This window comes from Zootoca vivipara, chromosome 13 (assembly GCF_963506605.1).
Source record: "Zootoca vivipara chromosome 13, rZooViv1.1, whole genome shotgun sequence".
In the NCBI taxonomy this organism is placed as follows: Eukaryota; Metazoa; Chordata; class Lepidosauria; order Squamata; family Lacertidae; genus Zootoca; species Zootoca vivipara.
This window is the reverse complement of record NC_083288.1, coordinates 17,131,869-17,157,569: the sequence shown is the minus strand read 5'-3', so window position 1 is coordinate 17,157,569 and position 25,701 is coordinate 17,131,869. Positions and strand designations below refer to the sequence as shown.

At 44.1% G+C, this 25,701-nt stretch overlaps 1 protein-coding gene across 5 annotated transcripts; it reads left to right on the top strand.

Annotated features, from left to right (window-relative positions):
• Positions 1-438: 438 nt before the first annotated feature.
• DDX42 (DEAD-box helicase 42) lies at positions 439-25,052 on the top strand. Of its 5 annotated transcripts, none has more exons than XM_035134284.2 (20): positions 441-617; positions 794-841; positions 1,982-2,051; positions 3,492-3,725; positions 4,159-4,309; positions 5,881-5,942; positions 6,437-6,473; positions 9,976-10,125; positions 10,860-10,964; positions 12,776-12,895; positions 14,701-14,877; positions 16,000-16,128; positions 16,605-16,704; positions 18,135-18,182; positions 18,786-18,883; positions 19,054-19,330; positions 19,983-20,209; positions 20,786-20,896; positions 21,565-21,663; positions 22,368-25,052. In XM_035134284.2, the coding sequence occupies exons 3-20, from the start codon at positions 2,032-2,034 to the stop codon at positions 23,058-23,060; spliced, it is 2,838 nt and encodes a 945-aa protein (XP_034990175.1). In that variant the 5' UTR covers positions 441-617; positions 794-841; positions 1,982-2,031; the 3' UTR covers positions 23,061-25,052. The 5 variants fall into 5 exon arrangements, with proteins under 5 accessions (XP_034990178.1, XP_034990175.1, XP_034990177.1 ...); XM_035134286.2 differs by having other exon boundaries at positions 1,925-2,051; XM_035134285.2 differs by having other exon boundaries at positions 1,774-2,051.
• Positions 25,053-25,701: the final 649 nt, after the last annotated feature.

Below are 25,701 nucleotides of genomic sequence, written 5' to 3'. Positions count from 1 at the left end.
TATGGAAGGCACCACCTTGAGCCGCATGAAATGGAAGTTCATTGCATTTTGTACGTTTTCCAATTCTACTTAGTCATTGCAAAATGGCTCAAAATTTAAATAAAAATAGAACGAGATAAAATTTCTCATTACAAGTCTTCAGAAAACCCTGCTAGTGATGCTAATTGCTTACAATAATCTTTAAAATATCGTATAAATTTACTCCAGTCCTTTTGGAGCACTTGATCATCATTATTTCTATCCCATCTCTCCTGCTAAAAATTCTCTCTATGTGTGTTTTATACAGTAATAACTTGATGGGGGGGGGGAAACCGGGCTCGCACGTCACTCTAACTTTTTCTGCTTCTAGGATCCGCCCCCGCCACGGGCTTCTTCCAACGGTTTGCCTCCCTTCGTGACGTCACCCGGGCGCGCGCGGGGGAGCGAAAGGCCCCTTTGCAAAGGCGCGGAGAGAGGGCCGTTCCCTGCCGCGCTTGTGCGCGATGGCGTCATCGCGTCGCGGCTGCCGACGTTGCGCCCCGTTTTCTTTCTCCGTAGTAACCGGGTAGACAGGGAGGAAGGCGAGGAGGAGGGGAAGACGGAAAAGAAAGCCGCACGAGTGTCTGACGAGGCGGCGGGTAAGCAAAGAGGAGACAGTGGGGAGAAGAGGGGCTGGAAAGAGGGCCCCGGGCCGCCCCTCCTCCGCCTGGGTTGTCTGGATATGAAGGAAGAGGAGGAGGGGGCGGGGCTGAGGCCTAGCGGGGCTGTGGAGGCCTCGGGGGCCTGATTGATCTCTCTTTCTTCCCATTCCTAGGCGACGTGCCCTCCTGTCTCCAGCCACACCCGTCGGCCCTTACCGGGGGTAAGTATGCAGGTGGTATTAGCGGAATGTCTTCGGACATACACTTGGGATTCCGAGCCTGAAGGCCGCCTTTTTGTTGCTCCTCCTCCACACTTGCAGCCCGCAACCCTCTCTTGACGTAGCAAAAGTCCTCGCCCGTTGAAAGGGCGGGGGGGGGGCGGCGGCGGCAACAGGATCAGAGCCGTTTTTTGTTATTTGCGTGCCTGACTCGAGGGAGCGAGCATGTGCATGTGCACGCTGTTCTCAGGAGTAAGCCCATTGAGCACGGTGGGAAGTCCCCTGCCGAGTGGGCATGGCATGCAATCTGCATTTCAACCTGAGTAGCCAAAGTGGTGCTTGAACCCCAAATAATAGCTGCAGTGCTTTTGTTTTTGCCTCCTTTCCACAACGGCGCTGGCAGTGTTTGTAAAACTGACGGCAACATTTATAGAAGAATAGGATTGCAAGGGGCCAAAGAAGAATAGGATTGCAAGGGGCCAAGCTGCCTACGCTGGTCACCATTATAGTAGATGCGTTGTGACAATGGCTTCAAACGCTCAAGCCAATGCACAGCTAAGAACCAATATATGATTGCTGGTGGACCTGGATGCAGCAGACTGAGTCTGAGTTCAGGTTAGGCTAAGAAACTTATTGGCTGGCCTCGAAAAAGTCAGTCTGCCCCAAGTATGCTGCATTGATGTCTGGAGAAAAGGACAGAGTGTTTTGAATGGAAATACAATTTTGAAAAAAAAGAAGTGTCAAGTGCTTTTAAATGGAAGTGTCTAAGTAAACAATAATAGTGCATATTTACAAAGTACGGTATTCAACTGCTTCAGTTTGCTGTTTTAGTCTCTATCTCCCAGTAGGGCTGCTCCCTGTTTTTATACCTGCAAACACAGGATGTATCTGTTTTCTTCTTCCAAAGCTGTTCTCTCTCACCCTAACTTTTTCAGGTGGACTGTATGACTGTGGCACTTAGACACAAATAGTTTTCAAAGCAGCAGATATCAACGTGATAAAGATCCCCAATGAAAATATGTATTTTAGACACGTATGTGCATTCACTGCGGAATTTATAAGAGCTGAACCAAATCTCTTCCACAGATGTAAGACAAAATCCTTCCAGGGCTGCACTTTTCATTGCATTTATTTTATACACAGAAGTAAACCTACAGTGTACTCCTAGGACAGCACCTGCACGGCATTAAACAATGTCCTCAAATTCCAGCAAGTGAGTCATTAAGTGCCTTAGAAAATCAATTGGTTTTTGCATTTTGGGGTGCTTTTTCATCAGCCAGTGTAACAAATCCATCTTTAAAAACATAAGTTCCAACTATCTGATCCAGTGAAGCAGATGCTGTCTTTCTGACAACCAAAAAAAGTATGGGTCATAAAGTATCAAAGTAGTCTGCTGATTTTTGCCATTTGGATGGGTGGGTTGTTGTTTTTCAGCCAATGTGTATTAAAAAAAAATGTCCCATGGGTTTTTTCCAAACAAAAATGATCCAGGGCGTTCATCCAAACTCCTGGCTGTCGGTGATGAGGTTTGATGGAGCGATGAAGCCACTTCCGCTTCCACAACCCTGCCACTCTCACCAGTGGGGGGGGGGGCAGGGAAGTGTACCTGTTCCTTGTGCCTTCTCCCAAGCTGGCATAGCAAAGAGGCTCAGATTGGACCCATTACTGTCACATGATGGCAGTCACATGATGGTCATCCCTTTTCCCTGAAATTCGCCGTTTTGGGAATTACAGTGGGTAGGAATGCTACCACCAGAAGATTTTGCCTGCCTACTCTTTGGGCAGGTCCATTGGGGCACTCCTTAACAGTGGAGCTCTTCCAACAGCAGTGACCTGCAGAACTAAGCCAAGGAACACCTCTGTCCATTCATACCCCCTCCAGTAGATGGGTTTGGATTGCTCTGTTAAGTGTCTTCGTTCAAACGCTACGCAGATGGATTTGCTTTGGGACATTTTACTGTCTTGAGATACACTGGAATTTTCCACGGGTAGTAAAATGTTCCAAAAAACATTTATATAACATTATTTATGATTTGGTTTAAGATGAACAGGAGTGAATGTTCTTGCTAGTAAGCTCAGGGGTTCTTTTCTGCACTTCAATTGCCTACTGTCCTTTAAGGGATAATTAGATTGCAAGATAGCCTGAATTCATTGTTAAAAACAAAACCTCTAATGCACAAAGTTGCCACATTTTATTAGTGTCAGCCACACAGATATTAAGTAGGATGCAATTGATTGTATTACATATATTTAAATGTACTTATGACTCTACCATCTGAATGCAAATTATATTTTGGTAAACAGTAATGTCTAAACAATAGAAGTAAACTGAACTAGATAGTAAGCCTTTAAAAGGTAGTCTGCCTCATATTAGTAAACAAAATATCTGCATTGGAGTAAACCTGAGTTTTATTCATATACTAGAAATACCCATTTTCATCTTTTAAAAGTAGCTGCCACCGGTCAGTACAATCAACTGCTATGATTGATATTTAGGGGGAGCATTTTTACAAAAAAAATATGGTGCTCTGTTCATCTTTCTAAGTCAGACTTTCCTATCTTAATTCTATGCTAGTTGCCTGTGACGTTTTGTTCATACTGTTTTGAAATGGGCTGAGGCTTTATATTTAGTACGTCGTTTCATCTTTATCAGACGCATTGCTGACACCATGAATTGGAACAAAGGTGGCCCTGGCACCAAGAGGGGCTTTGGTTTCGGTGGCTTCTCCATATCCACTGGGAAGAAGGAGGAGCCAAAACTCCCTCAACAGTCCCACAGTGCTTTCGGAGCCCCTGGTTCAGCTGGGTTTGGAAAGACACCACCACCACAGCTGCCTTCTTTTTACAAGATTGGATCAAAGCGAGCAAACTTTGATGAGGAGAATGCGTAAGTTCCCCGCCTTTTGCACTTGTATCCCCATTAAATGAGTTTCCCAAAGTTTTGCGATGATTTGTTTTATTAGGGCAGGCATAGTTGTGTTACCTGATAATACAGTATGTGAAAAGAAGTGTCCCAGTGGATGGAATAAGCCATTTTACAGCTGACATCTCAAGGGTAAGACTAGCCAAAGTCCAGATAAAGGTTGCATGACAACAGCTAAATGAGGCTGCCAGACAACTTGGAGTGGATATTTGAGAGATGGAGTTTGTTCTTTAGTTCTGTGTGCCCCCCCCAAAAAAATCTTTTTAAAGAAAAAATCCTAAAATATTGTCCATTTTTATGCTCTGTGTGATAGCAAATGGTTTTCCCTTCTTATAAGCCTGCTTATGTGTTGACTTGATTCTTCCCAGTGTCAGCTTCTCTCTCTCTGAATTTTCAGGTACTTTGAGGATGAGGAGGAAGATTCCAATAACGTTGAATTGCCATACATTCCCGCTGAGAACTCCCCCACTCGGCAGCAGTTCCATTCCAAAGCACCTGACTCAGACAGCGAAGATGACCCATTGGAGGCATTCATGGCAGAGGTGGAGGTAAGTTACCTTCTCCTTATGCCTTGCCGATATTTTGTGGCTTTTAGATGCACCAGAAATGACTGTTGAGGAGAATAACAGTCAGCACCTCTGAAGATGGGACAGAAATGTTATCTGTTGTATTTATTTTAATTTAAAATATTTTAAATCTGTCTTCTGTTGTAGGGTATCTGAGGTAGTTTATAGCAAACCAGTGGAAAAAATCCGTAATAGCCAGCTGTTGCTCTATAAGTAAACAAGGACAAACAGAATAGAACAAAAGCAGCAACAGCAATTAGCACCTTAGGGGCCTTAAAAGTCAGAGAAGTGAAACCAAGCAGGTGCCTCTCAGGAGGGAATTCAGCAGTGGTGATGTCGCTACTTCATACACTCACAATTTAATCTGAGAAGTACAAGGTGAACTCCTGCTCATAACATTTGGGGAGGGATTTAGACTACTACTGCTACCATTTAATTATTTGTTTCATTTACAAATTGCTTCCCATGAGGTATTTCAAAGCAATTTACACTATAATGGCACATACGAAAGAGTTACATGCTTAAAAAGAGTTGTATATAAAAACGGTTTTTGAAAATAACTATAAAAATAGAAACAGTTTAAAACAACAACACACAAATCAGTTGAGATCTAGGTCAGATAGCAACCGAGATAAAGATTTTAGAAGTCTTTTGGAAAGGGGAATGTCTTTAGCAAGTGCTGAAAAGCCAGTAGAGATGCACCGTGGAAGGGAATTCCAAATGGCAGGTGCCACTACACTAATGGCCCAATTCTGACATTCATGTAGAACAGACCTCCTGATAGGATGGTATCTGCAGGATAGCCTCTCCTGCAGCACACTGATCAGTAGGGGATATGGGGATGTTTTAGGTATCCCGGTATATTATAGGGCAGGGGTCCCCAAACTACGGCCCCCGGGCCGGATGCGGCCCAATCGGCCTTCCAATCCGGCCCGCGACGACCCCCGCCGCCCGCTGCCGCCGCCCGCTCTCACGGCGCGCGGCGCAGCGGCGATCTGAAAAATCGGCAAAAAATTGCCGAAAATCCTTTGTGCGCATGCGTACGGGCCTCTCCCGACCCGGAAGAGGTCATTTCTGGTGCACTTCCGGGTCGGGGGAGGCCCATACGCATGCGCACAAGCGATTTTCGCCGATTTTTTTCCCGCGCGTGTGCGCATGCGCACGGGCGCGCACTCCCCCGCCCTCCGGCCCGCTGCGCGCGCACTCCCCTGCAGTCCGGCCCACCGCGCGGTCGGCGCGGCGGGCACCGGCCCGCCGCTCGGTAAGTCTGGGGACCCCTGTTATAGGGCTTTGTGCAACAATACCAGCAGCTTGAACCTGTGGTTTTGAATTGAGATACAATGATATGCACTGAAAAACTCTTTAAATATGATAGGAAGAATAAGAAAAGGAGGGGAGCCGGCTGTCAGAAGTCTTCTCTCTTCTGGCAGTTGGTATAACCTCACCTGGTTGCTGTATTCCATTGCATATAGCGCTATGAGCTCCAGCGTCATAGGAATTTTATAGGGAAATGTGCTGCATTGCAATGTTACATTTCTTTTGTGACCCACTAGGATCAAGCTGCTAGAGACATGAAGAGATTGGAAGACAAAGATAAGGAAAGGAAAAATACAAAGTAAGTTATTTTTTATATCACAGCCCCATTGAAACAAGTGAGAGACAGACAAGAAGCATGGGATCATCTTGCATTATTTCTGCTGGGATACTTGAAGATTTTGCCATGCTAAGATCTTTAAGCCTTTCTGAACCTCCTTAAAGGCTGTGATCTGAATTTATGAGGGTTGATTTCTGAGGGGCTGGTGTATAGATGCCTTTTCATTGGAGCAGGGTGTTGAAATTACCTCCCTCGTCTTCAACTATATAGTTCTGTGAAACAGCTTTTCTGTCACACGTCATAGATCTGAAATTCATTCAATTTTACTCTTCATAATTTGGCAGGTCCTGGTGGGTTGGAACTGACATAAGATGTTCGTGTTCTTTTGTTTTTTGTTTGGTTGCTGCTGAATGTTGTCAGTGTTGAATTATATTGGCACTAATCAGATTGAATGTACGGAGCTGGGTATGTGGAACATTTGCAGGGAAGTTTTGTTTCTCTGCTTATTTTTCCAGGGGTATACGCGATGATATTGAAGAGGAAGATGATCAAGTGAGTTTTCTACGCAACCTTTCTATCTATTACAAAACAGTAATCAATGAGTGCAGACACACATTTCTGATATCCTTTGAAATAAACTGGATCTATTTTTGTTTGCTGAGAAGATCGGGGGGGGGTCCTGTTCTTTCTAAATACATCACACCATTAGCCCAGCTGATAAATTAGGACCCCTAACTGGTTTGCAGGTCAACTTTAGGTGAGTCACATCAGCGCACAACCAATGCTTTTTAGGCTTTTGTTTTATTTTTTTAAAGGGGGACATGGAGTGAAAAAAGGGAAAGGAAGCAGAAAGACAGACATAAAAATAAAATAAAAGTAGGCCCTGTACAGGTTTAATGATAAAAGTGGGTCCTGGTCTAAAAAGGTTGGCGGCTATTGCTGTGGACCATATAAGCAACAGCTGAAAATATTTTAAGTACTGTATGAGGCAGTGGTGGCCAAACTCGGCCCTCCAGATGTTTCTGGACTACAATTCCCATCATCCCTGACCACTGGTCCTGTTAGCTAGGGATGATGGGAGTTGTAGTCCAGAAACAGCTGGAGGGCCAAGTTTGGCCATCACTGGTATAAGGTATTGTAGAGCTCACAATGCCACTTTGCATACTTTTTAAAAAACTTGTCATGGACTTGTGCTTCTCTGAGTCTCCTATTGGTGCAGACAAATAGCTTTATTATGCTTGTATAAAAGCATACCTGTTATCCAAAATCTGGAACTTCCAGCCCAGTCATTCCCGAACTGTATTCTGGGGCATATTCTAGTGTGCCATGGACAGAATGGCTAATTGAGCAGTCTAAAGTATCTGCCCACTACATGTCTGTATGAGTTACTGCTCTGAGCTTGCCTTCTAATCAGCCTCCATAGCAAGTAGTTCTGCCTGTTTCTGCATCAGCCACGATTGAAACATGTGACCCAGGGCTGGTTAACCTGTGGCTCTCCAGGTGTTGCTGAACTACAACTCTAATAATTCCTGACCACTGTCTTTGGTGGTTGGGGCTACTGGGAATTGTAGTTTAGCAATATCTGCAGGGCCACAAGTTAGCTGCCCTGATTTTAATGCCTCGTGGTGCAGTGATACATAATTACCAACCCCTGGGGAGTCTGTCTATTGCAACTTTTCATGAGTCAGTCCTCTGGACTTGTCTCAATTGTGTCATGAGCATACCAAACATGCACAGAGGTAGACTCTGAGGGTGAGTAATTTTTACATTAGCACACTTAAAAAATAAGCTTCCGGGGGTATAACACTAAAGCACAGCCTCAGTTTTAATTAGGAAGAAAAGTGTTATTCAACTATCAGAATTCCGGGAAAATTGTTGAAATCCATCTAGAGCAGGCATGGGCAACCTCAGCCCTCCAGATGTTTTGGGACTACAATTCCAATCATCCCTGACCACTGGCCCTGTTAGCTAGGGATGATGGGAGCTGTAGTCCCAATACATCTGGAGAGCCATGGAGTTAGAGAAACGTTTTCATGGCTTAATGCAACATCATTGAAGCTACTATTTTTCACTGTTGCTTCATCTTTAACTCTGAAGAAGATATAATGTGCTTCTTAATGTTCATAGTAGGATTGAAACATACGGTAACTGAGAGACAGTGTGTAGCCCACTCGATGGGGGAGAGGGATTGCTTAAATTTACAGTGCAGCAAAAATAAATGAAAACAGAAATATTGTTCGTTTGTAAATGAAGTCATGTCTTCCTGCCTTTCTTTCCCTTCCTGTCTGCCTTCGTTCCTTTATTTATTTATTTCCACTCCTACCTCACCCCGATTATTGCAGGATATCCTGAATTTACCAAATGAACACCCCTGTTTAACCCTTCTTGGCTGGGTTTCCAGATTGCCACAATGTTCTCATACTGCACAGGGATGTCAACTGATTGCACCAATAACTATTCTGGTTGATTTGGGTTCAAATCCCTTCTTGACCATGAAGCTCTCAGGGTTGGCTGGTCCTTTTCTCAACCTAATGTTATTTTGGCTTTTTCTTAAGCCTTCAATCATCTGTGTCCTCTTGACAAAGTTGTAATGAGGATAGAATGGAAGGGAGATGCATGTACACTCCCCTGAGCTCCTTGGAGGAAGGACAGCTTGAAAATGTAGTAGCAATGTATTGATCAGACTTAATATTAGTGTGACTTTTTAACCAGTTAAATTTGCATTTTGGGAAAAATGCTGAAGGTGCCTTCTTTGAGAGAGTCTCTCTTGAATGTGAATTTGACTTTTTAAAACAAGGAAGAGCTTCTTACTTTCTGTATCTTCAAATTAGAGAACATAGGGTATTCCCTATTATAGTAAAATATCAAAATGGTTTCAAAAACCCTATCCTGTCCTGTAAGGGAGCGCATAATTGTTAGCATAACTCTTCGGGGGGGGGATTCCTGTTCAAGAAAGTAGATATATGCAGTGTCAATCATGTATATCTGCTAGATCAGGGTGGAGAACCTTTTTGTTGTTGTTTCTGTTGTTTGCTCTGCAGGACAGATCCTTGTCAGATCTGAGCCTCATGGACCAAATTTGACAGGTGAGCAGGGCTGCTCACTTGTCAGTCACTGACGTCACAGTGATTTCAAGTTGTTCAACATGTTTCAGTCCCAAAGATGGGACTTCAGAAAGAGCCCTGCATGGTGCTTTAAAGCACCCGAGGTGTCACATTTTTGCAGGCATCAGTTGCATAAGCAAGTTCTCCGTGGGGAGCTTGCTAGGACAGCTATTCCAGCACATTTTGGCTCTGTTGCCCATCAGCAGGTGGGAGGTAGAACCAAAGCCTGTTTTCCCTTGCCAGTTTACAGTCAAGGTTCCTGATTGTGCATTAGCATCAATGTCTTTACCTGCTCTGCATCTGTTCAATGCGCTGCAAGTGACTAACCAACCTAAAAGAAAACCCTTCCAGGTTTTCAGAATTATTTTTTTTTCTTGTTTGGTTGCCTGGAGACTTTTAACTTGCCCCAGACATCTAGCCAAGAAGTCAGCAGAAGTAAATGCAAAGTAAAAAAGAGAAAGAGAGAATTTGAGCGTGTGCAGAGTATTTTTCTATCACTTCTGAGTAACCGCAGTCATTCCTGTTCACACATACGGCGTTAGAGAAAAGGATTTGGAGGTCAGTGGTTGTAATGTCCAGGCAAATGCAACACAGACACACACACCACCCGTCTTGGAAATTAAGCACTGAAGGCCAGACATTTTGACATAGCAGAAAACACTTTTGTGGCTTTAACTGAACATTTGGGATAGTCAGCTCGGGTCTTCTGACTGTTTCCTGGAAAAGCAAAATATAGCAGCCAATTTGTAAGATCTTTATTATGGTTTCACCAAATAATTACTGTGATAAAAAGAGAACTGTTAAAATAGACAAAGTTATTTGTTCTTTATGGGTAGGCATTCAAGTAAGTGACCGTCTCTAAATGTAGCTAGTAATTAACTGAAAACAACAATAGCCTTTCATCCTCTTTGGCACTTGTATGCAGGTTACATTTCTCTGTTTTGCTGCAGGAAGCATATTTCCGTTACATGGCAGAAAATCCCAATGCTGGTGTGGTTCCAGAAGAGGAAGAGGACAACCTGGAGTATGACAGTGATGGCAATCCAATAGCACCATCCAAAAAAATCATTGATCCTCTTCCTCCTATTGATCATTCAGAGGTGAGGGAATTTCTTCAATCAGTAGCATACCGCCAGGGCTAAGTTTGTCTAAAAATCAATAGTAATACATTGAATAAAGCAAAGAGAGGAAGATACCCTCACCATATGTGCTCCAGTGCTTATATTTTTCCATTTCATAGAAGCCCAGACAAATTTACATGATTTTTATGTCAGTTTTCCCCTACCAAAGTGCTTCTTTGAATGTCAGATGCTATGCTTCCAACTAGGGACACGGGTGGCGCTGTGGTCTAAACCACTGAGCCTAGGGCTTGCTGATCGGAAGGTCGGCGGTTTGAATCCCCGCGACGGGGGGGGGGGAAGCTCCCACTGCTCGGTCCCTGCTCCTGCCAACCTAGCAGTTCGAAAGCATGTCAAAGTGCAAGTAGATAAATAGGTACTGCTCTGGTGGGAAGGTAAATGGCGTTTCTGTGTGCTGCTCTGGTTTCGCCAGAAGCGGCTTAGTCATGCTGGCCACATGACCTGGGAAAACTGTCTGCGGACAAACGTCGGCTCCCTCGGCCAGTAAAGCGAGATGAGCGCCACAACCCCAGAGTCGTTTGTGACTGGACTTAACTGTGAGGGGTCTTTTACCTTTACCTTTTTATGCTTACAACTATTAACTGAGCAGCTGTTCATGAACATTCAATGGCAGCCCACCACTCGGGCTGAGGCAACAACCAATTTTTAATTGATAAGGTGGTATCCCTGACTAACCATGAACCATTGGCCTGCAGATTGAATACCCACCGTTTGAGAAAAATTTCCACGATGAGCATGAGGAAATCACCAGCCTCACCCCACAGCAAGTGGTGGAGCTGCGCCACAAGCTGAATCTCCGGGTAAGATGAGTCCTGCTTTGAGGACTGTCTCTTGTTCAAACATGATAATAACAGCTGTGTGGTGTACAATAAACAGACACAGAACCTTTACAAAGATGTGCCTGCAGAGTGAGGTTATGATGTATTGTTTTAATATTCAATTGGGAGCCGCCCAGAGTGGGTGGGGAGACTCAGCCAGATGGGCAGGGTATAAATAATAAATTATTATGATTATGATTATTATGATCTAAGTGAGATAAAGAGAGCAGAAAGGATGTAAGCAGTATGTTAAGTTTCAAAGATAGTGGTGCAGAGAAGAGTTCATTCATGGGTAGGCAAACTAAGACCTGGGGGCTGGATCCGGCCCAATCGCCTTCTAAATCCGGCCCGCGGACGGTCCAGGAATCAGCATGTTTTTACATGAGTAGAATGGGTCCTTTTATTTAAAATGCATCTCTGGGTCATTTGTGGGGCTTAGGGATTCATTCATTTTTAATTCCCCCCCCCAAAAAATATAGTCTGCCCCTCCTCCACAAAGTCTGAGGCACAGTGGACCAGCCCCCTGCTGAAAAAGTTTGGTGACCCCGATAACTGTTAATTTGTAGTAGGGATGGCTACACTTCCTGCTTTCTAAAAGTGCACCCTGAGGAGGGTTTGGAAGAATAATGCGGCTTGACAGAGGGAAAAGTTTGATCCAGTGAGGGGAGATGTACCATAGAAAACTTGCAGCAGGCATAAAGGGCATGGTGGTTAGCAGACATAAACTGTTAACCAGTTTTTGACAGTTGGTCACCTTCAGGCTTCCTTGAGTTCGTCAGTACTTATTAGCTGTTCGGACACTTTCCCCTTCAGCTTATTCTGTTAGGGATTGGTAGATGGGAGGGCTTCTGGTTGTCATTCAGGTTTTCAGCCCCCTTCTTGGGATTCTCCTCACTCCACTGGCCTCTGTGATTGATCAAGCTTCTAGCTAGACATTGCTTAGTATGCTGGTCATTTGTTCCATTTAGCCTCTGATTTGCATACGAAAATACCTAACGTTGGTCTGTTTGTAGAGGCCCAGTTGGTGAATTTCTGGATTTTATAAGATGTGCATGCTCTCAATCCTCCTATGAATATGGGCCTCTGATAACATAGGACATTCCCCACTTTTTTTAATGCTTTATTGGTTTTAAAAACAAAACAAATACAGAATAAAACAGTATGAAACAATCAACAAAAGGCAATTCAAAATCAACACTTATTTAAAAAAAGATTTAAATTCACATGTAGCGAATTCAAACACGACTTTCAATCCCCCCCATTGTGATTCCTGATTGTGATTTTTTTAAAACTGCGCACTTAACTTTATCTCGCCTAGGTTGTTTGGTTGTGTTAATTTTTTAAAGTTCTCTTATTTCATGCAGCGGTCACTCCAGGCCTGCCAATGAATTTAGATTTTTACAATGTTCTTTTAGGTATTCTCTGTAAATATTCCACTCTCTATTGAATATTTGATCTGTATGGTCTTGGAATCTTGTTGTCAATCTTGCTAGCTCTGCATATTCTAAGATTTTTTCTGCTAATTTAATTTAAATTAGATTGGGACATTCCCTTCATCATTGTGCTTTTTGGGTGTTTACCACAGCTGAATGTTGAATTCAGTTCAACACAAGAAAGGCTAATCATTTGAGGTGGGTGGTATACCCTTATAAGGTGGATTTAGCACAATAAGCATTGTCGGAGATCAGAACTGAGCGAACTTCCTTTTCATATAGAGACTACATCAGCATGTGCATTGAATAATCTCTCTCAAAAGTGTAAGGCATGGTTTTAATGAATAACTTTCCCCCTAGGTCTCTGGAGCAGCTCCTCCAAGACCAGGAAGCAGTTTTGCTCATTTTGGTTTTGATGAGCAACTTATGCATCAAATTAGGAAATCAGAATACACTCAACCCACACCTATCCAATGCCAGGTGAGTCCTGTATAGCAGTGTTCACAGTAATCCAACAAAGTATAGTTTTGCTATTTCTCATATCTGTTTTTCTTGGGGGGGCGGGGGGAGATGTTGTAATGTTATCAGTTTGTAACTTGGTTAGCTGCTAATTAATTTAGAATTAAAGGCAGCAATAATTTGCCATAAAATTGATTTGAATGTTTAAAATTACCACGTGTAAAAAGCCTAAAGAATTACCTTCCAATAGAATCACTACCAAAGGAACTTAAAAAAAAGATAAAGATGCCCTGAAATTTCAGAGGGTTGTCCTTTGTATGTTAACAAGTGTAAAAAGTTTTCTCTATCCAGAAGGGCTATTGGTCCTTGGTTTATCCTTTGATATCTTATTATTTCTTCTCTAGAGCTACAGTTAGTCCTTGAGAAAATGGAAGAGAACAAAGTACCGTGTTTCCCCTTTTTAAAGACACCGTCTTATTCTTTTTTTTACTCAAAAAAACACACGGTGTCTTATTTTCAGGGGATGTCTTGTACCTTAAGGCCTCCTCGGAGGGGCCAGGCAGCTGGCTCGGGGTGCTGCTGGGCGCTCTGTGCGGCGCTGCAGCAGCAGCCGGTTCCAGGCACCAAGGCAGCAGGCCGCTGGCTCAATGCTCCGCCCGGCGCTGCTGGGTGCTCCGCTCTGCAGCTGCCGGTTACGGTGGCGGGGTGGCAGGCAAAAAAGGAAAAAAAGAGGCCAGGCCGCTGCACTCCGCCCGCGCTGCGGAGCGCTCCACTCTGCAGCCGCCGGTTCCGGCGGTGGGGCGGCAGGCCGCCTCGGGCAGGCAAAAAAAAAGGCCAGGCTGCTGGCTCGGGCACTCCGTGCGCTCGCTGCTGCAGCAGCAGCCAGTTCCAGGCCCCTCTGGCTGGCTGGGTCACGCTTGCTGGTGGGGCGCTCGCCGGTCTCGTTCTACACGGCATGGAGGTATGCCTTATTTTCGGGGGGTGTCTTATATTTCACTAATGCTAAAAAATGCTGCCATGGCTTGCTTTCTGACTACGTATTAAAAAAGGGAAACACGGTAGATATTTAAAAATGCCTAGGGGGAAATACAGGGACCATAGTAACAGTGGAAGGAGTTCTGTGAATAGCTGTAGCCTAATTGGGTGTCTCCACTTCTCCAAAAAAAGGAAAAAGGGAAATTGCATATAATAAATCTGTGTTGCAAGTTTGCGTCATAAGAATGTTAACTTCTATGTCAAGATAAAGCTAACTTGGAACAGAATTAACTTCCTAGGTTATAATTAACCCCAAGGTTCCAACAAACCCCCTAGAATATTTTGTAATGGTGACGATGGTATACTGATTATTTACACCTAAGGAGTACATAAATATTTGTACCTTAGTACTACTACAAAATCTACAGGTCTTTTCAAGTGGGGTATTGAATAAAAAATGGAATTTATGAAATGGGCAAAATGCTATGTTGTTTTCCCTATCCTGTTTGGAGATTATGCTGGGGTTACAATGGGCTTAGATGTTTGCTTCTTATGTTGGCTTATTTAGTTAACAACATTGTCAGTTAAACACAAGCTCTTAAATGTTGAAAAGTGGAGATGTGATGAAGTGACATGGGTATAACTGAGCGTATAATAATTGAGGAGCACATGGAGTATGAAATTATTTGGGTATGCTAAAAAAACCTTTACGGACATTTTTTTACAGCTGCTGGGGTCCACATCCTCATGGCTTTATGAAGGTTAATATGTTCAAAACCATACCCTGAGCTGAGTCACCTGCTCTGTTTTTGGGAAACTGCTGGATTTAAAATATGTTTTCCCCCCTTCAGGGTGTTCCAGTGGCCCTGAGTGGCAGAGACATGATCGGTATTGCAAAGACTGGCAGTGGAAAAACTGCAGCCTTTATTTGGCCCATGTTGGTTCACATCATGGATCAAAAGGAGCTGGAGCCAGGAGATGGTCCCATCGCAGTGATTGTATGTCCAACCAGAGAGCTGTGCCAGCAGGTAAAGAAATGTTTGGAGCATCTGGGGGGAAAAACCCATCTTGCATACCTTGGTCACCAAAGAGCATCTTGGGTAGAAAGCTTCTGAAATTTATTTGGTAACTTTACAAGGAAAGGGAGGTTCAGAACTATGGTACAATTCCAGAAAAAATTGCCATGCTTTAGCAGAGAGGCATTCTGGCTTGCCACACTAATGAGCGCACCCTTACTTTGATCTAAGGAGTTGCAATGAGATACAGGACTTGATGCATGCAGAACTTCAAATACCTTGCTCTTTTTTTAAGTCCCAGAGACCCATTTCGGAGCCTTTATGTGTCAAAGGAGGGCTTCTTACATAGGCGGTATAGAGGAGGAACTCTGCATTCACCCCTTCTCCTCACCCCTCAGTGTTGAGATCAAGATTTTAAAGGGGGCTGGTTGTAACTAAACTAGTCAGGCCACCACCAGCTTCACCTTCCTGTTGCAAGTGGGTATGGGAGCAAGGCTTGCCTGAGCTTCAGTTGTTTCATCGTTAAGATTTTCATCATTAAAAGTGGAATGTTACTTTAATGCTGCCTGGTGGCAAGTGGCTCTATTTCCAGTCACAATAATACTTCCTCTGGTTGCTTTCATTTGATAAACTCAACTTAAAAAACAGGGATGCTAGAAATCTGCCCTGAAATTCTGCCTCTTCTGTCTCGCAATTTTTTTATAAAAACTTTTTGATACAACTAGCTAAAAGGAGGGTGGAGAAGAGAGAGAGAAAAGAAAAGAGAAAGTTAAAAGAAATTATGTGATGTGTATAGATTATTCTAGCAAATTCATATGGGATGGATACAAAAGGAGAGAGGGAGGAGATACGGAAAAAGTGAGGGGTGAGGCCAGCAAATAGGATCCTGATAAGCTCTAGGGGTGAGCCACTACTTCAAAGATGGCCGGGTTGATGTACAAAAGGCAGAAGAAAATTCAGTTACTGGAAAGGAGAGTTAGAATAACACAGAAGAAATCTACTTGGTATTCTTGTAGCCCCATTGAACAGGAAAGTGTAGATTTTTCAGTCCCTTTGTTTCTCTGATGCAATGGAAATGTATTTCTAGTTTTTGAAGTAGCATTGTCAATATTCTGTTAACTGCTGTACCTTCAGATCCACGCTGAATGCAAACGCTTTGGGAAGGCCTACAATCTACGCTCCGTAGCAGTGTATGGTGGAGGAAGCATGTGGGAGCAGGCCAAGGCTCTGCAGGAAGGAGCAGAAATTGTCGTCTGCACTCCAGTGAGTATTTCTTCCAGGTACTTGTGTTGCTGTAAGGCATCTTTCCCCAACCTAGTGCCCTCCAGATGTTGCTGGCTGGGGCTGGAGCTGTAGTCAAAGACATTCCCAGATTGTAGAAGGCTGCCCTAAGGGAAACGGGATCCTGAGAATAGCTTGCAATATGTTTCCTTTTCGTTCTAAATAAAAAGAAATATCTTGTGATATTTCCCTCTCACTGGACTCTTGCTGGGAGTCTTCCTTTAAAGTTTAAAGGTGGCCTTCAGAGCTTCCCTTGGCTCTTGGCCAGCTACTATTGATCATCACAGAACTCTCAGACAAGGACCCTGTTGTTCAAAAAGCACCACAAACAATATCAGGGAAAGTAGGAGCAGTATAACCACTGTGACCAAGAAATTACTGTGACATAGTTTGAATGATACATTGATACAGTACTGGCTTTTCTGACTAGCTTGCTGCTGTTAAATATTTCCAATCAGGGCCGTTTGATCGATCATGTGAAGAAGAAAGCAACCAACCTTCAGAGGGTCACTTACCTTGTGTTTGATGAAGCCGACAGAATGTTTGACATGGGTTTTGGTATGTACCCAGTAATACTGGCTGCAGTATGGATATGTCACAGCAGTGACCTACGTTCCCCACAACTTCATATCATCCTCTATGTCCTAGGAATCCATTAGTGAAAGAGTGCAAAGGCTGAATCATTTCTTGGGCTACGCACTCAGCAGCAACTAAAAAAAAAGTTACAGAAAAGTACAGGACATTCTGGATAATAGATCAGGGTGGTGGTGCAAAATGAAGGCTTTTGTATGAAGGAATATGACAAAGCAGGGAGAAAGAAAAGTGGTTTGACCCAGTGAGGCATAGTGCAAATTTGGGAAGTAAAAATAAAACGCAAACGTGCTTGTTATGACTGCTTAACATTGGTACCAAGCTGTGTTATGTGTCCTGTCCTGAGCTTTGTGGTTAGCTGAGAATGAATTCTTAGTGGCGCTCTTGTGCTCCAGATGGCCCTGTGAAAGCACATACAAGGATAGGTTTCAGTGGCCACTCCCAACCTTTGGAACTTCCTTTCTTCAGAAGTCTCTCAAAGCCCAGGCAGAAATATCTTCCAAAATACCCTTTCATTCAAGCAAGCATTTTGTGGTCAAAGGAATTTTGTGTGTGTGTGTGTGTCTGGCTCTTTCATTTGCTGAACGTTCATTGTACAAAGTGGGGCACAATTCGTAGTAGAAGTGGCACAGAGCACCCAGTTCTGCAGCCATATCATTCACCCATAGTATATGAAGGGCAGGCTGGGCATTGCTGGTGAAACTGTTTTCTTTCTTTCTCTTGGTTAGGCCACGAGTGCCTAAGAGAAAGTGTCGTTTGTGTGTGTGTGTGTGTGTGTGTAACAGAGGCTATGTGTATCAGCTGCAAAGCAACTCTCTATTATTTGAGTGGAATAATAATTGGCCTCTTGAAGATGTGTTCAAATATAAATATATTTGTTTATTTCCCAAACCTCAATTTTAGTTGACTTTGAAAGAAACACAGATTTCTTTCTTAATTTCTTTTTTCCCTGGGGCATAGAATATTTCTAATTGCAATAATAAACAAGAACCAGAATGGCTGCAAAAATATGCTTTGCTGAAAAACAAATTCGAAACCCACAGATAAATATTTGCTCCTTGACAAATTTGTCACTTAGTTGATATATTGATCTTAAAGGCCTTTTTAAAACATCTTTTTAAAAGGGCATGTTTTTTTGTAAACAAAAAGCTCTGAGCCTGATGTTCAAATGTATCAACATCTCATTTAAGACCCTCCTGAAGTTGAGCTTGTGGATGGTTCTGCATTTTATGAAATAAGAAGGTGTTGTCCTAGAATGCAGAGATTGAGCACTTTTCATCCTGAACTATATGCCATGTTCTCTTCATCCAGCTGGCTGTTTATAAGTCTCAGTGCAGCTGCTTTTCAACATCCGAAAGCTGGACTTTGACTGGAATTTTGTTCTTCTCTTCATCCAGAATACCAAGTCAGATCGATTGCCAGTCACGTGCGCCCTGAAAGGCAGAGTGAGTGTGGACTTCCTGAATATGAAATATATTGAATTTTGTGAGACAGAACTGTTTTATTCTTGTAAATATGTGGTTAGCCCCTTGCGGGGGCGGCGGCATTACTTTGTGCCCCAAAACTGTTTCCAATTCCCATACTTAAACCAGAAAGAAATTAAGTTATATTAATGCATTTACAAACATTTTGTTCTTGTTAAACAAGGACAGCCTGTTGTCTTCCCAATCCACCCACTCACAGATTTTTCACCTTTCCCAAACATTTGGAGTGTTCTAAAATCTTGTTCATATATAGGTAGTTTTCGAGCATACAAAACCACCACCTCCTTGTCATTTCCCCCCTCCCATTGCCTCCGTGCTTCTCTGCTGTTTGGATAGCATCTCTCACCCCACTCCTAACCACAATGTGTCCTTCTGGTACTGCTGTATGCAGTAAGGAAGGGTGCATGTCAAATCTGGTGCTATGGTCACCCGTGAATCATCACAGGCAACTTGTATGTACCGGTATCTAGATTCTCGTACAATTCTGGTGGATGGGGTGGCTTCCTTGTGAGCTTGCACTACGTTTGTATATATAACATTAGTACTATTTTCCTGGCTTAACAGCTCTGCTGTTCAGTGCAACTTTCCGGAAGAAGATTGAGAAGCTCGCCAGAGACATTCTAATTGATCCAATTCGAGTGGTGCAAGGAGATATTGGAGAGGTAATATACCTTTTGAAAAAAAACACTGTTTGAAATAGACTATAGCAAAGAGAGAAGGGTGTGCATAGTTTAGTGTTTCTCTGTTCTTCTTCCCCCATCTCTGCTCTCGTGTTAAATGAATCCCGGTATTCTCACTTTGCCTCTATTTACTCTTCCTCCTCACACAACAGGCAAATGAAGATATCACTCAGATTGTGGAGATCTTCTCCTCTGGCCCCAACAAGTGGAACTGGCTGACCACTCGCCTAGTGGAATTCACCTCTTCCGGGAGTGTCCTCCTCTTTGTTACCAAGAAGGCAAATGCAGAGGAGCTTGCCAACAACCTTAAGCAGGAAGGACACAGCCTGGGTCTGCTGCATGGTGACATGGATCAGAGTGAAAGAAACAAGGTCATCTCGGATTTCAAGAAGGGGACCTTCCCAGTTCTAGTTGCTACTGATGTGGCAGGTAGGGGTGCAAGTTGGAAGTTTTAAAAACCTAGGAAGCAATTTCAAAACCACATTCTTGACCCCCTTTCCCTCTTCACATTGCGCTGTCTCTTACGCCAGTTTTCACCCACCTACCCTAATGTTCTTTACATCTACCGTGGTTCAGAGAGTGTTGTGCTCATCCTGCTGGGTAGATGTGGACTTACCGGTACCTGCACTATGTATGGAAGATACTAAATAAACCTTAGGACTTTTAGTTGATCGATGTTTTGAAAAAGATAGTCCTCCTTCACTATCTCATTAATTCGTTCTAAATCCCCACTAAATATTTCCCTTTTTTTTCCCCTTAGGAGGAGCTAAAATTCTTTTTAGTACAGTATAATCAGAGTTCAGTGCAACCGAACTTACTTTCAATTAGGGAAGAATACAGTTGTCTTTTTTGGAATTGCAATACAGTCTTAAGAATACAGGCCAGTATTAACAGAAAGTGTCTAGGATAACTTGATTGCTTTCATCTGTTAACTGAAGCTTTCCTAGAATTGAAGGTGGTGGAGTGGGAAAGAGTTCTGAGCAGAGTAAGCTCAACCTCTGCTGACAAGATGTGATATAAGCAGAACGCATATGAGAATTGCCATGAAACTGTCTTGACCCCTGACATCTCCTGTGCCCAGCTCGTGGTCTGGATATTCCTTCCATTAAGACTGTGATCAATTATGACGTGGCCCGGGATATTGACACCCACACCCACCGAATTGGCCGCACGGGGAGAGCAGGAGAGAAGGGCGTGGCCTACACCCTGCTGACTCACAAGGATAGCAACTTCGCTGGAGATCTCGTTCGGAATTTGGAAGGGGCCAATCAGCACGTCACAAAAGAGCTCTTGGACTTGGCCATGCAGGTACCTTTGTCAAAACCTGAAGCAGCACTGTAATCTTTCCTCAACTTGAAACTTAACGTTTCTGTGTGTAATTATGAGCCACCCCAAATTATATAACACAGTATGTGGTATACTTAAAAAACAAAAAAGGTTTTTACCTTGAAATAGGTTTTGCTGCATTTCCACTGCTTGAGCTAGGGGAAAAAACCACTGGGCCTTAGCAGTATACAGAAAGCTGTTTTTAAATCTAAGGTCTGAGTCATGGAAGATTTTACCTCTATCATGTTTTAAGCTACTTAAAACAGGGAACTATGTTTTTCTACAAATAAGTGCTATTTTGTTTCCCCCAATATGTAGTTCAAATGGCTTTATCTGGGTTCCTTCCCTCCACCCTCCAAAACACAAAATCTCTCTCTCTCCCCTTTATTTGGCAAATAGTGTACAATGAATGACTCTAATGTGCTTGTGTACTTTTAATTTTTGGTGTTGCTTTTGCACTTCCAGCCAGAATTCTGTAGTCTAAAGTAGCTGAACCAAGCAATAGCCTGGTAGTCACATATTTCATCTCCTATTAGTGTTACTATCCTTTCTCTCCAGAATGCTTGGTTCCGGAAATCACGTTTCAAGGGAGGGAAGGGCAAGAAGTTAAACATTGGCGGTGGTGGACTGGGGTACCGTGAGCGGCCTGGCCTAGGATCAGAGAGCGTGGTAAGCATTGATATTCAGTATACAGTCATACCTCATGTTGCGTCCACTTCAGGTTACGTGTTTTTGTGTTGCGTCCCGCAGCAACCCGGAAGTATTGGAACAGGTTACTTCCAGGTTTCACCGCATGCACAGAAGCGCCAAAGTGCGTGTGCGCAGGCGCAGCACTTTGGCTTGTGTCAGTTCTGTGTTACGGACAGGCCTCCAGAATGGATCCCGTCCGTAACACGAGGTTCCACTGTACTAATGTAGATTAATATATGTCTACTTATATAATAATAATTATTATTATAATTATTATTATTTATACCCCGCCCATCTGGCTGGGTCTCCCCAGCCACTCTGGGCGGCTTCCAACAGAAAAATAGAACACAGTAATCTATTAAACATTAAAAGCCTCCCTGAACAGGGATGCCTTCAGATGTCTTCTAAAAGTCTGATAGTTGTTTTCCTTTTTGACATCTGTTGGGAGGGCGTTCCACAGGGCGAGCACCACCACCGAGAAGGCCCTCTGCCAAGTTCCCTGCAACTTGGCTTCTCACAACGAGGGAACCGCCAGAAGGCCCTCGGCGCTGGACCTCCATTTATTTCATTGAGACTTACTCCCCAGTAAGTATAGCACTGCAGCCCGAATTTCACAGCCCTAATGGCCCAACATCTTTGTGTCGCAGGACCGTGGGAGTAACAGTGTCATGGTCAACTATGAGGCATACAAACCATCCTCAGGAGCAATGGGGGACCGGTTGTCTGCAATGAAGGCAGCATTCCAGGTTGGTATGACTAATTGTCCTGCTACGGATTCTCTCCCCTTTCTGTCTGTCACTTGTGGTGCTACTGCTTTCTTGGCTTCTAGCCAAGTGTGGCCATTGTGCCTGTGAACTCCTTTAAACCAGCTCAGAAGGGAAAGGAGCTGTTGGTCGCCAGCAGCTTTGTCTGCTTCAGCATGGTAGTTGCCCAGCCTGTGAACTAAATTTCCCTTGCGTCTATCACAAGTTCTTCAGCAAGCAAGGTTTTCATTGACACCAAGGTGGAGCCATCAACATTCACCCAGCATTTAGCCCCAACTTGCTCCTGTTGGCACTGCAGGTCAGCCCTCCTCCATACCAATGAATGGGCAGAGCGGAAGGAAGTACAGTAAGTAGTCTAGTGCTAGACATAACCGAAGGCAAAGATAAGTTTGGTAAAATTGGCCTGAATACTTCAGCAACTAAACCCAGCCATACATTGCAGTAGATGTGCTAACATTAGAAAGCATTACCAGTTGAAATTCCATTCTCACATAAAAAAATATAGCTGGGTTTTTCCCTTAACGGGAAGAAATCAGCAGTAAGGTACACTCGCTTTCCAAAAGTCCAATCCATCCATCATCCAACATTCGATCTTTGAAAGTGGTTGGCCTCACTGAGAAGAGACAGAAAACAGAGGCTTAAGAACCCTTGTATTGGTTATGGTTTTTTGTTTTTCTCTCCTGTAGTCCCAGTATAAGAGCCATTTCGTTGCTGCCAGCTTTAGCAACCAGAAGACGGGCAGCTCTTCAGCAGGTGCCAGTGGGTGGACCAGCGCTGGCAGCTTGAACTCCGTGCCAAGCAACTCAGCGCAGCAGAACTCGGCAAGACCTGACAGTCCCATGGGCATGGCAGGCATGCCAAAGGGCATGGCAGGCTTCACAAGCGCCGGAAACTTAAACAGCGTCCCCGCCTTCCCGAGTCCTGGCGTTCAGGGGTTCAACAGTCCGAACGCCAGCAACAGCAACAGAGAGGGCAGCAGCGGAGGTAGAGAAAGGTACAGCGACAACCGGGGCAGCGGTCGCCACGGCGATGGCCAGCGCCACGGCGACGGGAGCGGTCGCCATGGTGAAGGGCAGCGCCACGGGGAAGGCGGTCGCCACGGGGACAACCGTCATGGGGACAGCCATCGCCACGGGGAAAGCCGACATGCCGGCGGTGGGAGCAGCAGCCGCCAAGGGGAAAGCCGGAACAATGGGGACAGCAGCCGGAACAGCGGCGAAAGCAGAAGCAGCGAGAATAGGAACACTGAGAGCAGGAAAGATGGCAACAGCAAGGAGAACAGCAAGGCCGATGGAGGCAGTAGTAGGGACAACAACAAGACAGATGGCTTTGTCGTTCCGGAGCCCCCAAAGCGCAAGAAGAGTCGGTGGGACAGCTAAGAGCCCATGCCTCCCGCAAAGTGGCAAGGTGCCCCTCTCGGTCACTCTCAAGAGGGTGTTTCTGTGTGGCTACTCAGAAGCATAGCATTGGACAGCAATGATTCCCCCAACCAAGCCTTGGCTGGTGCGTCTGCAGACAGCTTCACTTCAATGGCGCGTCAGTGTTGTGCTTTGATCAAAAGGAAAGTGTCCCCCTTCTTGGAATTCCTCAGTGCTCTGACTTTTAAAAATCCGTCCGTCTCGAGGGGCTTCGAAAGATTGATTTCACCCAGGAAGAACAAAACATCTTTGAGAGTGTTTCTTTTTTAACTGAATGTTTCCAGAAAGAGGCTTTGAACTGGGTAGGTTTGTTTTATTCAGATCAATTTGAACTTGTACACTTAATCCATCTCCCAGTAAGTGGCACGCCTGCTGCCATCAGCCCTATTCAGTAGCCCTCTTTTCATCCCCATTGTCACTGTGCTTTTACACCTTGGTTCGCTGCTCGCAATGGCCATCTGTGCCCAGACACGACCACCAAATTCCTGTTTATATGATTCTGCATGTATCCAGCAGTACAATTGAGACATGTAAAGTATCACAGGAAATCACAGTAGTTTCGACTGGGTTGCTGTTGGCCATTGCAAGCAACTGATGTAGGAGAAATAATGGTCTCTTGGGAAGGGGGGGGGGTTCCTCATAATTGGTCTTGCCCATCCACACACAATCCTGCATGGAAATCATAATGTGATATTTTTTACCCATACCATTTGATGCATCACTGCTGAATAGCTTAAATCCTTTTTATTTTGGGATTGGTGAGCAGGTTCTCAGGCTTGATTCCTGCCTCTCTCTTTTTTGCCAGTTGTCCACAGTTAAGGTAGAGAGAGGACAGGCCAAAGATTAAATCATTTCATCCCCCCTACTCCCTTGATAGTAACAGCATGCTAATAGCCAATAGAGAGAGCTTGAGATTCTGTTCCCAAGAGTAGTGGGGAGATGGCTGTAAATAGGCAAGTGATGCAGCCTGCAAATTTGTCATATTCTTCTCCACACCTAAGCCCAGGTATGATGAGTTTGGCTGGAGCTAAAGGATTCCTTCTGCCCAGTGGAACAGCATACATGAGTACTGTGGTACACACAGAGAGAGAGACCGAATGAATGAATGCTAACCTTTCCCATGCCAATCTACATTTTTACACAACCCACCATCTTCTGTGTTCTGAATGTGTCCTTGTGGGAACAAAGACCGCTTGGAAAGACTAGCAGAATCTCAGGTTGCCTAGACTGGAGCTCCTCTGCCTCCAAGGATGATCCTAGTGTCTACTCATTTTGGTCCCTGAGCATGTGTACTGTATGGGCAACAGGAGCCACATTCAGCCTGAAGAGGATACAAAAAGGTGGGCCATGGAGCCACAAGGATATATAGCCTGCCCACCAGGGTCTCTCTGAAGCAAGGAAGATGAAACGTGTCTATTTGGGTGGGATCTTTTGTAGATAGCTTTGTGAATGTTCCAGAAGTTATTTCCCCTTTCCCCGCCCCCCCCACCACCACCACCCAAGGGTGAAACAGGCTTGGGGAGGGAGATCTTTCTTATCAAGTTAATTGTGATTGGGGGCTGAAGCAGGAAGATTTCAAACTTTGTAAGTTTGGGACTGGCTGCTGAAGAAGTTTTTCAGTGCAGCAATGTTAAAAGCGGGACTTGTCTGAAACAATGTGCTGCTTTTCCTTGAAATGGTTGTTGCGCGCGCACACATCTGGAAAGAAGCAAATGTAAAAATATTTGGTTTTTGGTTTTTTTTAACAGTGTGTTCTTGGGCTCTTTAATCAGATTCTTTTTTTTCCTTTTACTTTTTTGCCAGAGTGGTAGAAAAATCTTGTTTGCTGAAAATAGTTCACTTCTTGCTTCTCATTTTTATGAACAAGTATCTTGAAATTGTCAGGATTCTGTGACATGATGTTCCCTCTACTTTCTGCTTTCTCTTCTAGTAAATGTTTTATTACAAGGACAATTGCCTGGGACGTGCCTGTTTATTTTGGCCTATATTCTTTTAATCATAAGTTGGTTTTGCAGGCAGAAAGTACTACTCGTTGTTAGAAGGAAATGCCAGCTTTAATATTTTATTTCTCATGCTAGCACTACATCAGAATAACATTTTAAAAACAACACCCACCACCTTTGACTGCTCTAATTGGGGAGGGGGGGAGTCAGAAAGGTTTTTCTTTTCTTGCCCACATCAAATTGGCCAGGGGACCCTGAGAGGGTTTTTTTGCCACCTTCTTGCCACGTTTGCTCAAGTCGGTTACCCCGCAAGATAAAGCATGCCTCTTGCTACCAACTGCTTTTCCTTGCAAATTGTCTCTCCCAGCATCATTTTGTCATATTCCAAAGCAACAACTGTGTGTTTCAAAATGCAAGTTGGATGGTAAAGAAAAAGTTTACCCATAGTTGCCTTGGACAGGTATTCTGCAAGGTACTGAAGCAAAGTATGCCTGTGTTTGAGAATTTGTCACGTATCATGTAGTCCTGCACAGTTGTTCACTGCAAGAGCAGTTGCTTTGGTTCTGAGACAGCAAAGTAGTAAGCTGTTACTTTCTCTCCTATTGGGAGGGATGATTTGCAGAAAAATGGCAAGCTTGTTTGAACACCCTTGGGGTTTT

Coding starts and splice junctions, on each gene's coding strand:
- DDX42 (XM_035134284.2), top strand. CDS start 2,032: ATGTCCTCAAATTCCAGCAA. Junction 19,331..19,982: donor AGTTGCTACTGATGTGGCAG/GTAGGGGTGCAA, acceptor TCCTGTGCCCAG/CTCGTGGTCTGGATATTCCT. Junction 20,897..21,564: donor GCCTAGGATCAGAGAGCGTG/GTAAGCATTGAT, acceptor TTTGTGTCGCAG/GACCGTGGGAGTAACAGTGT.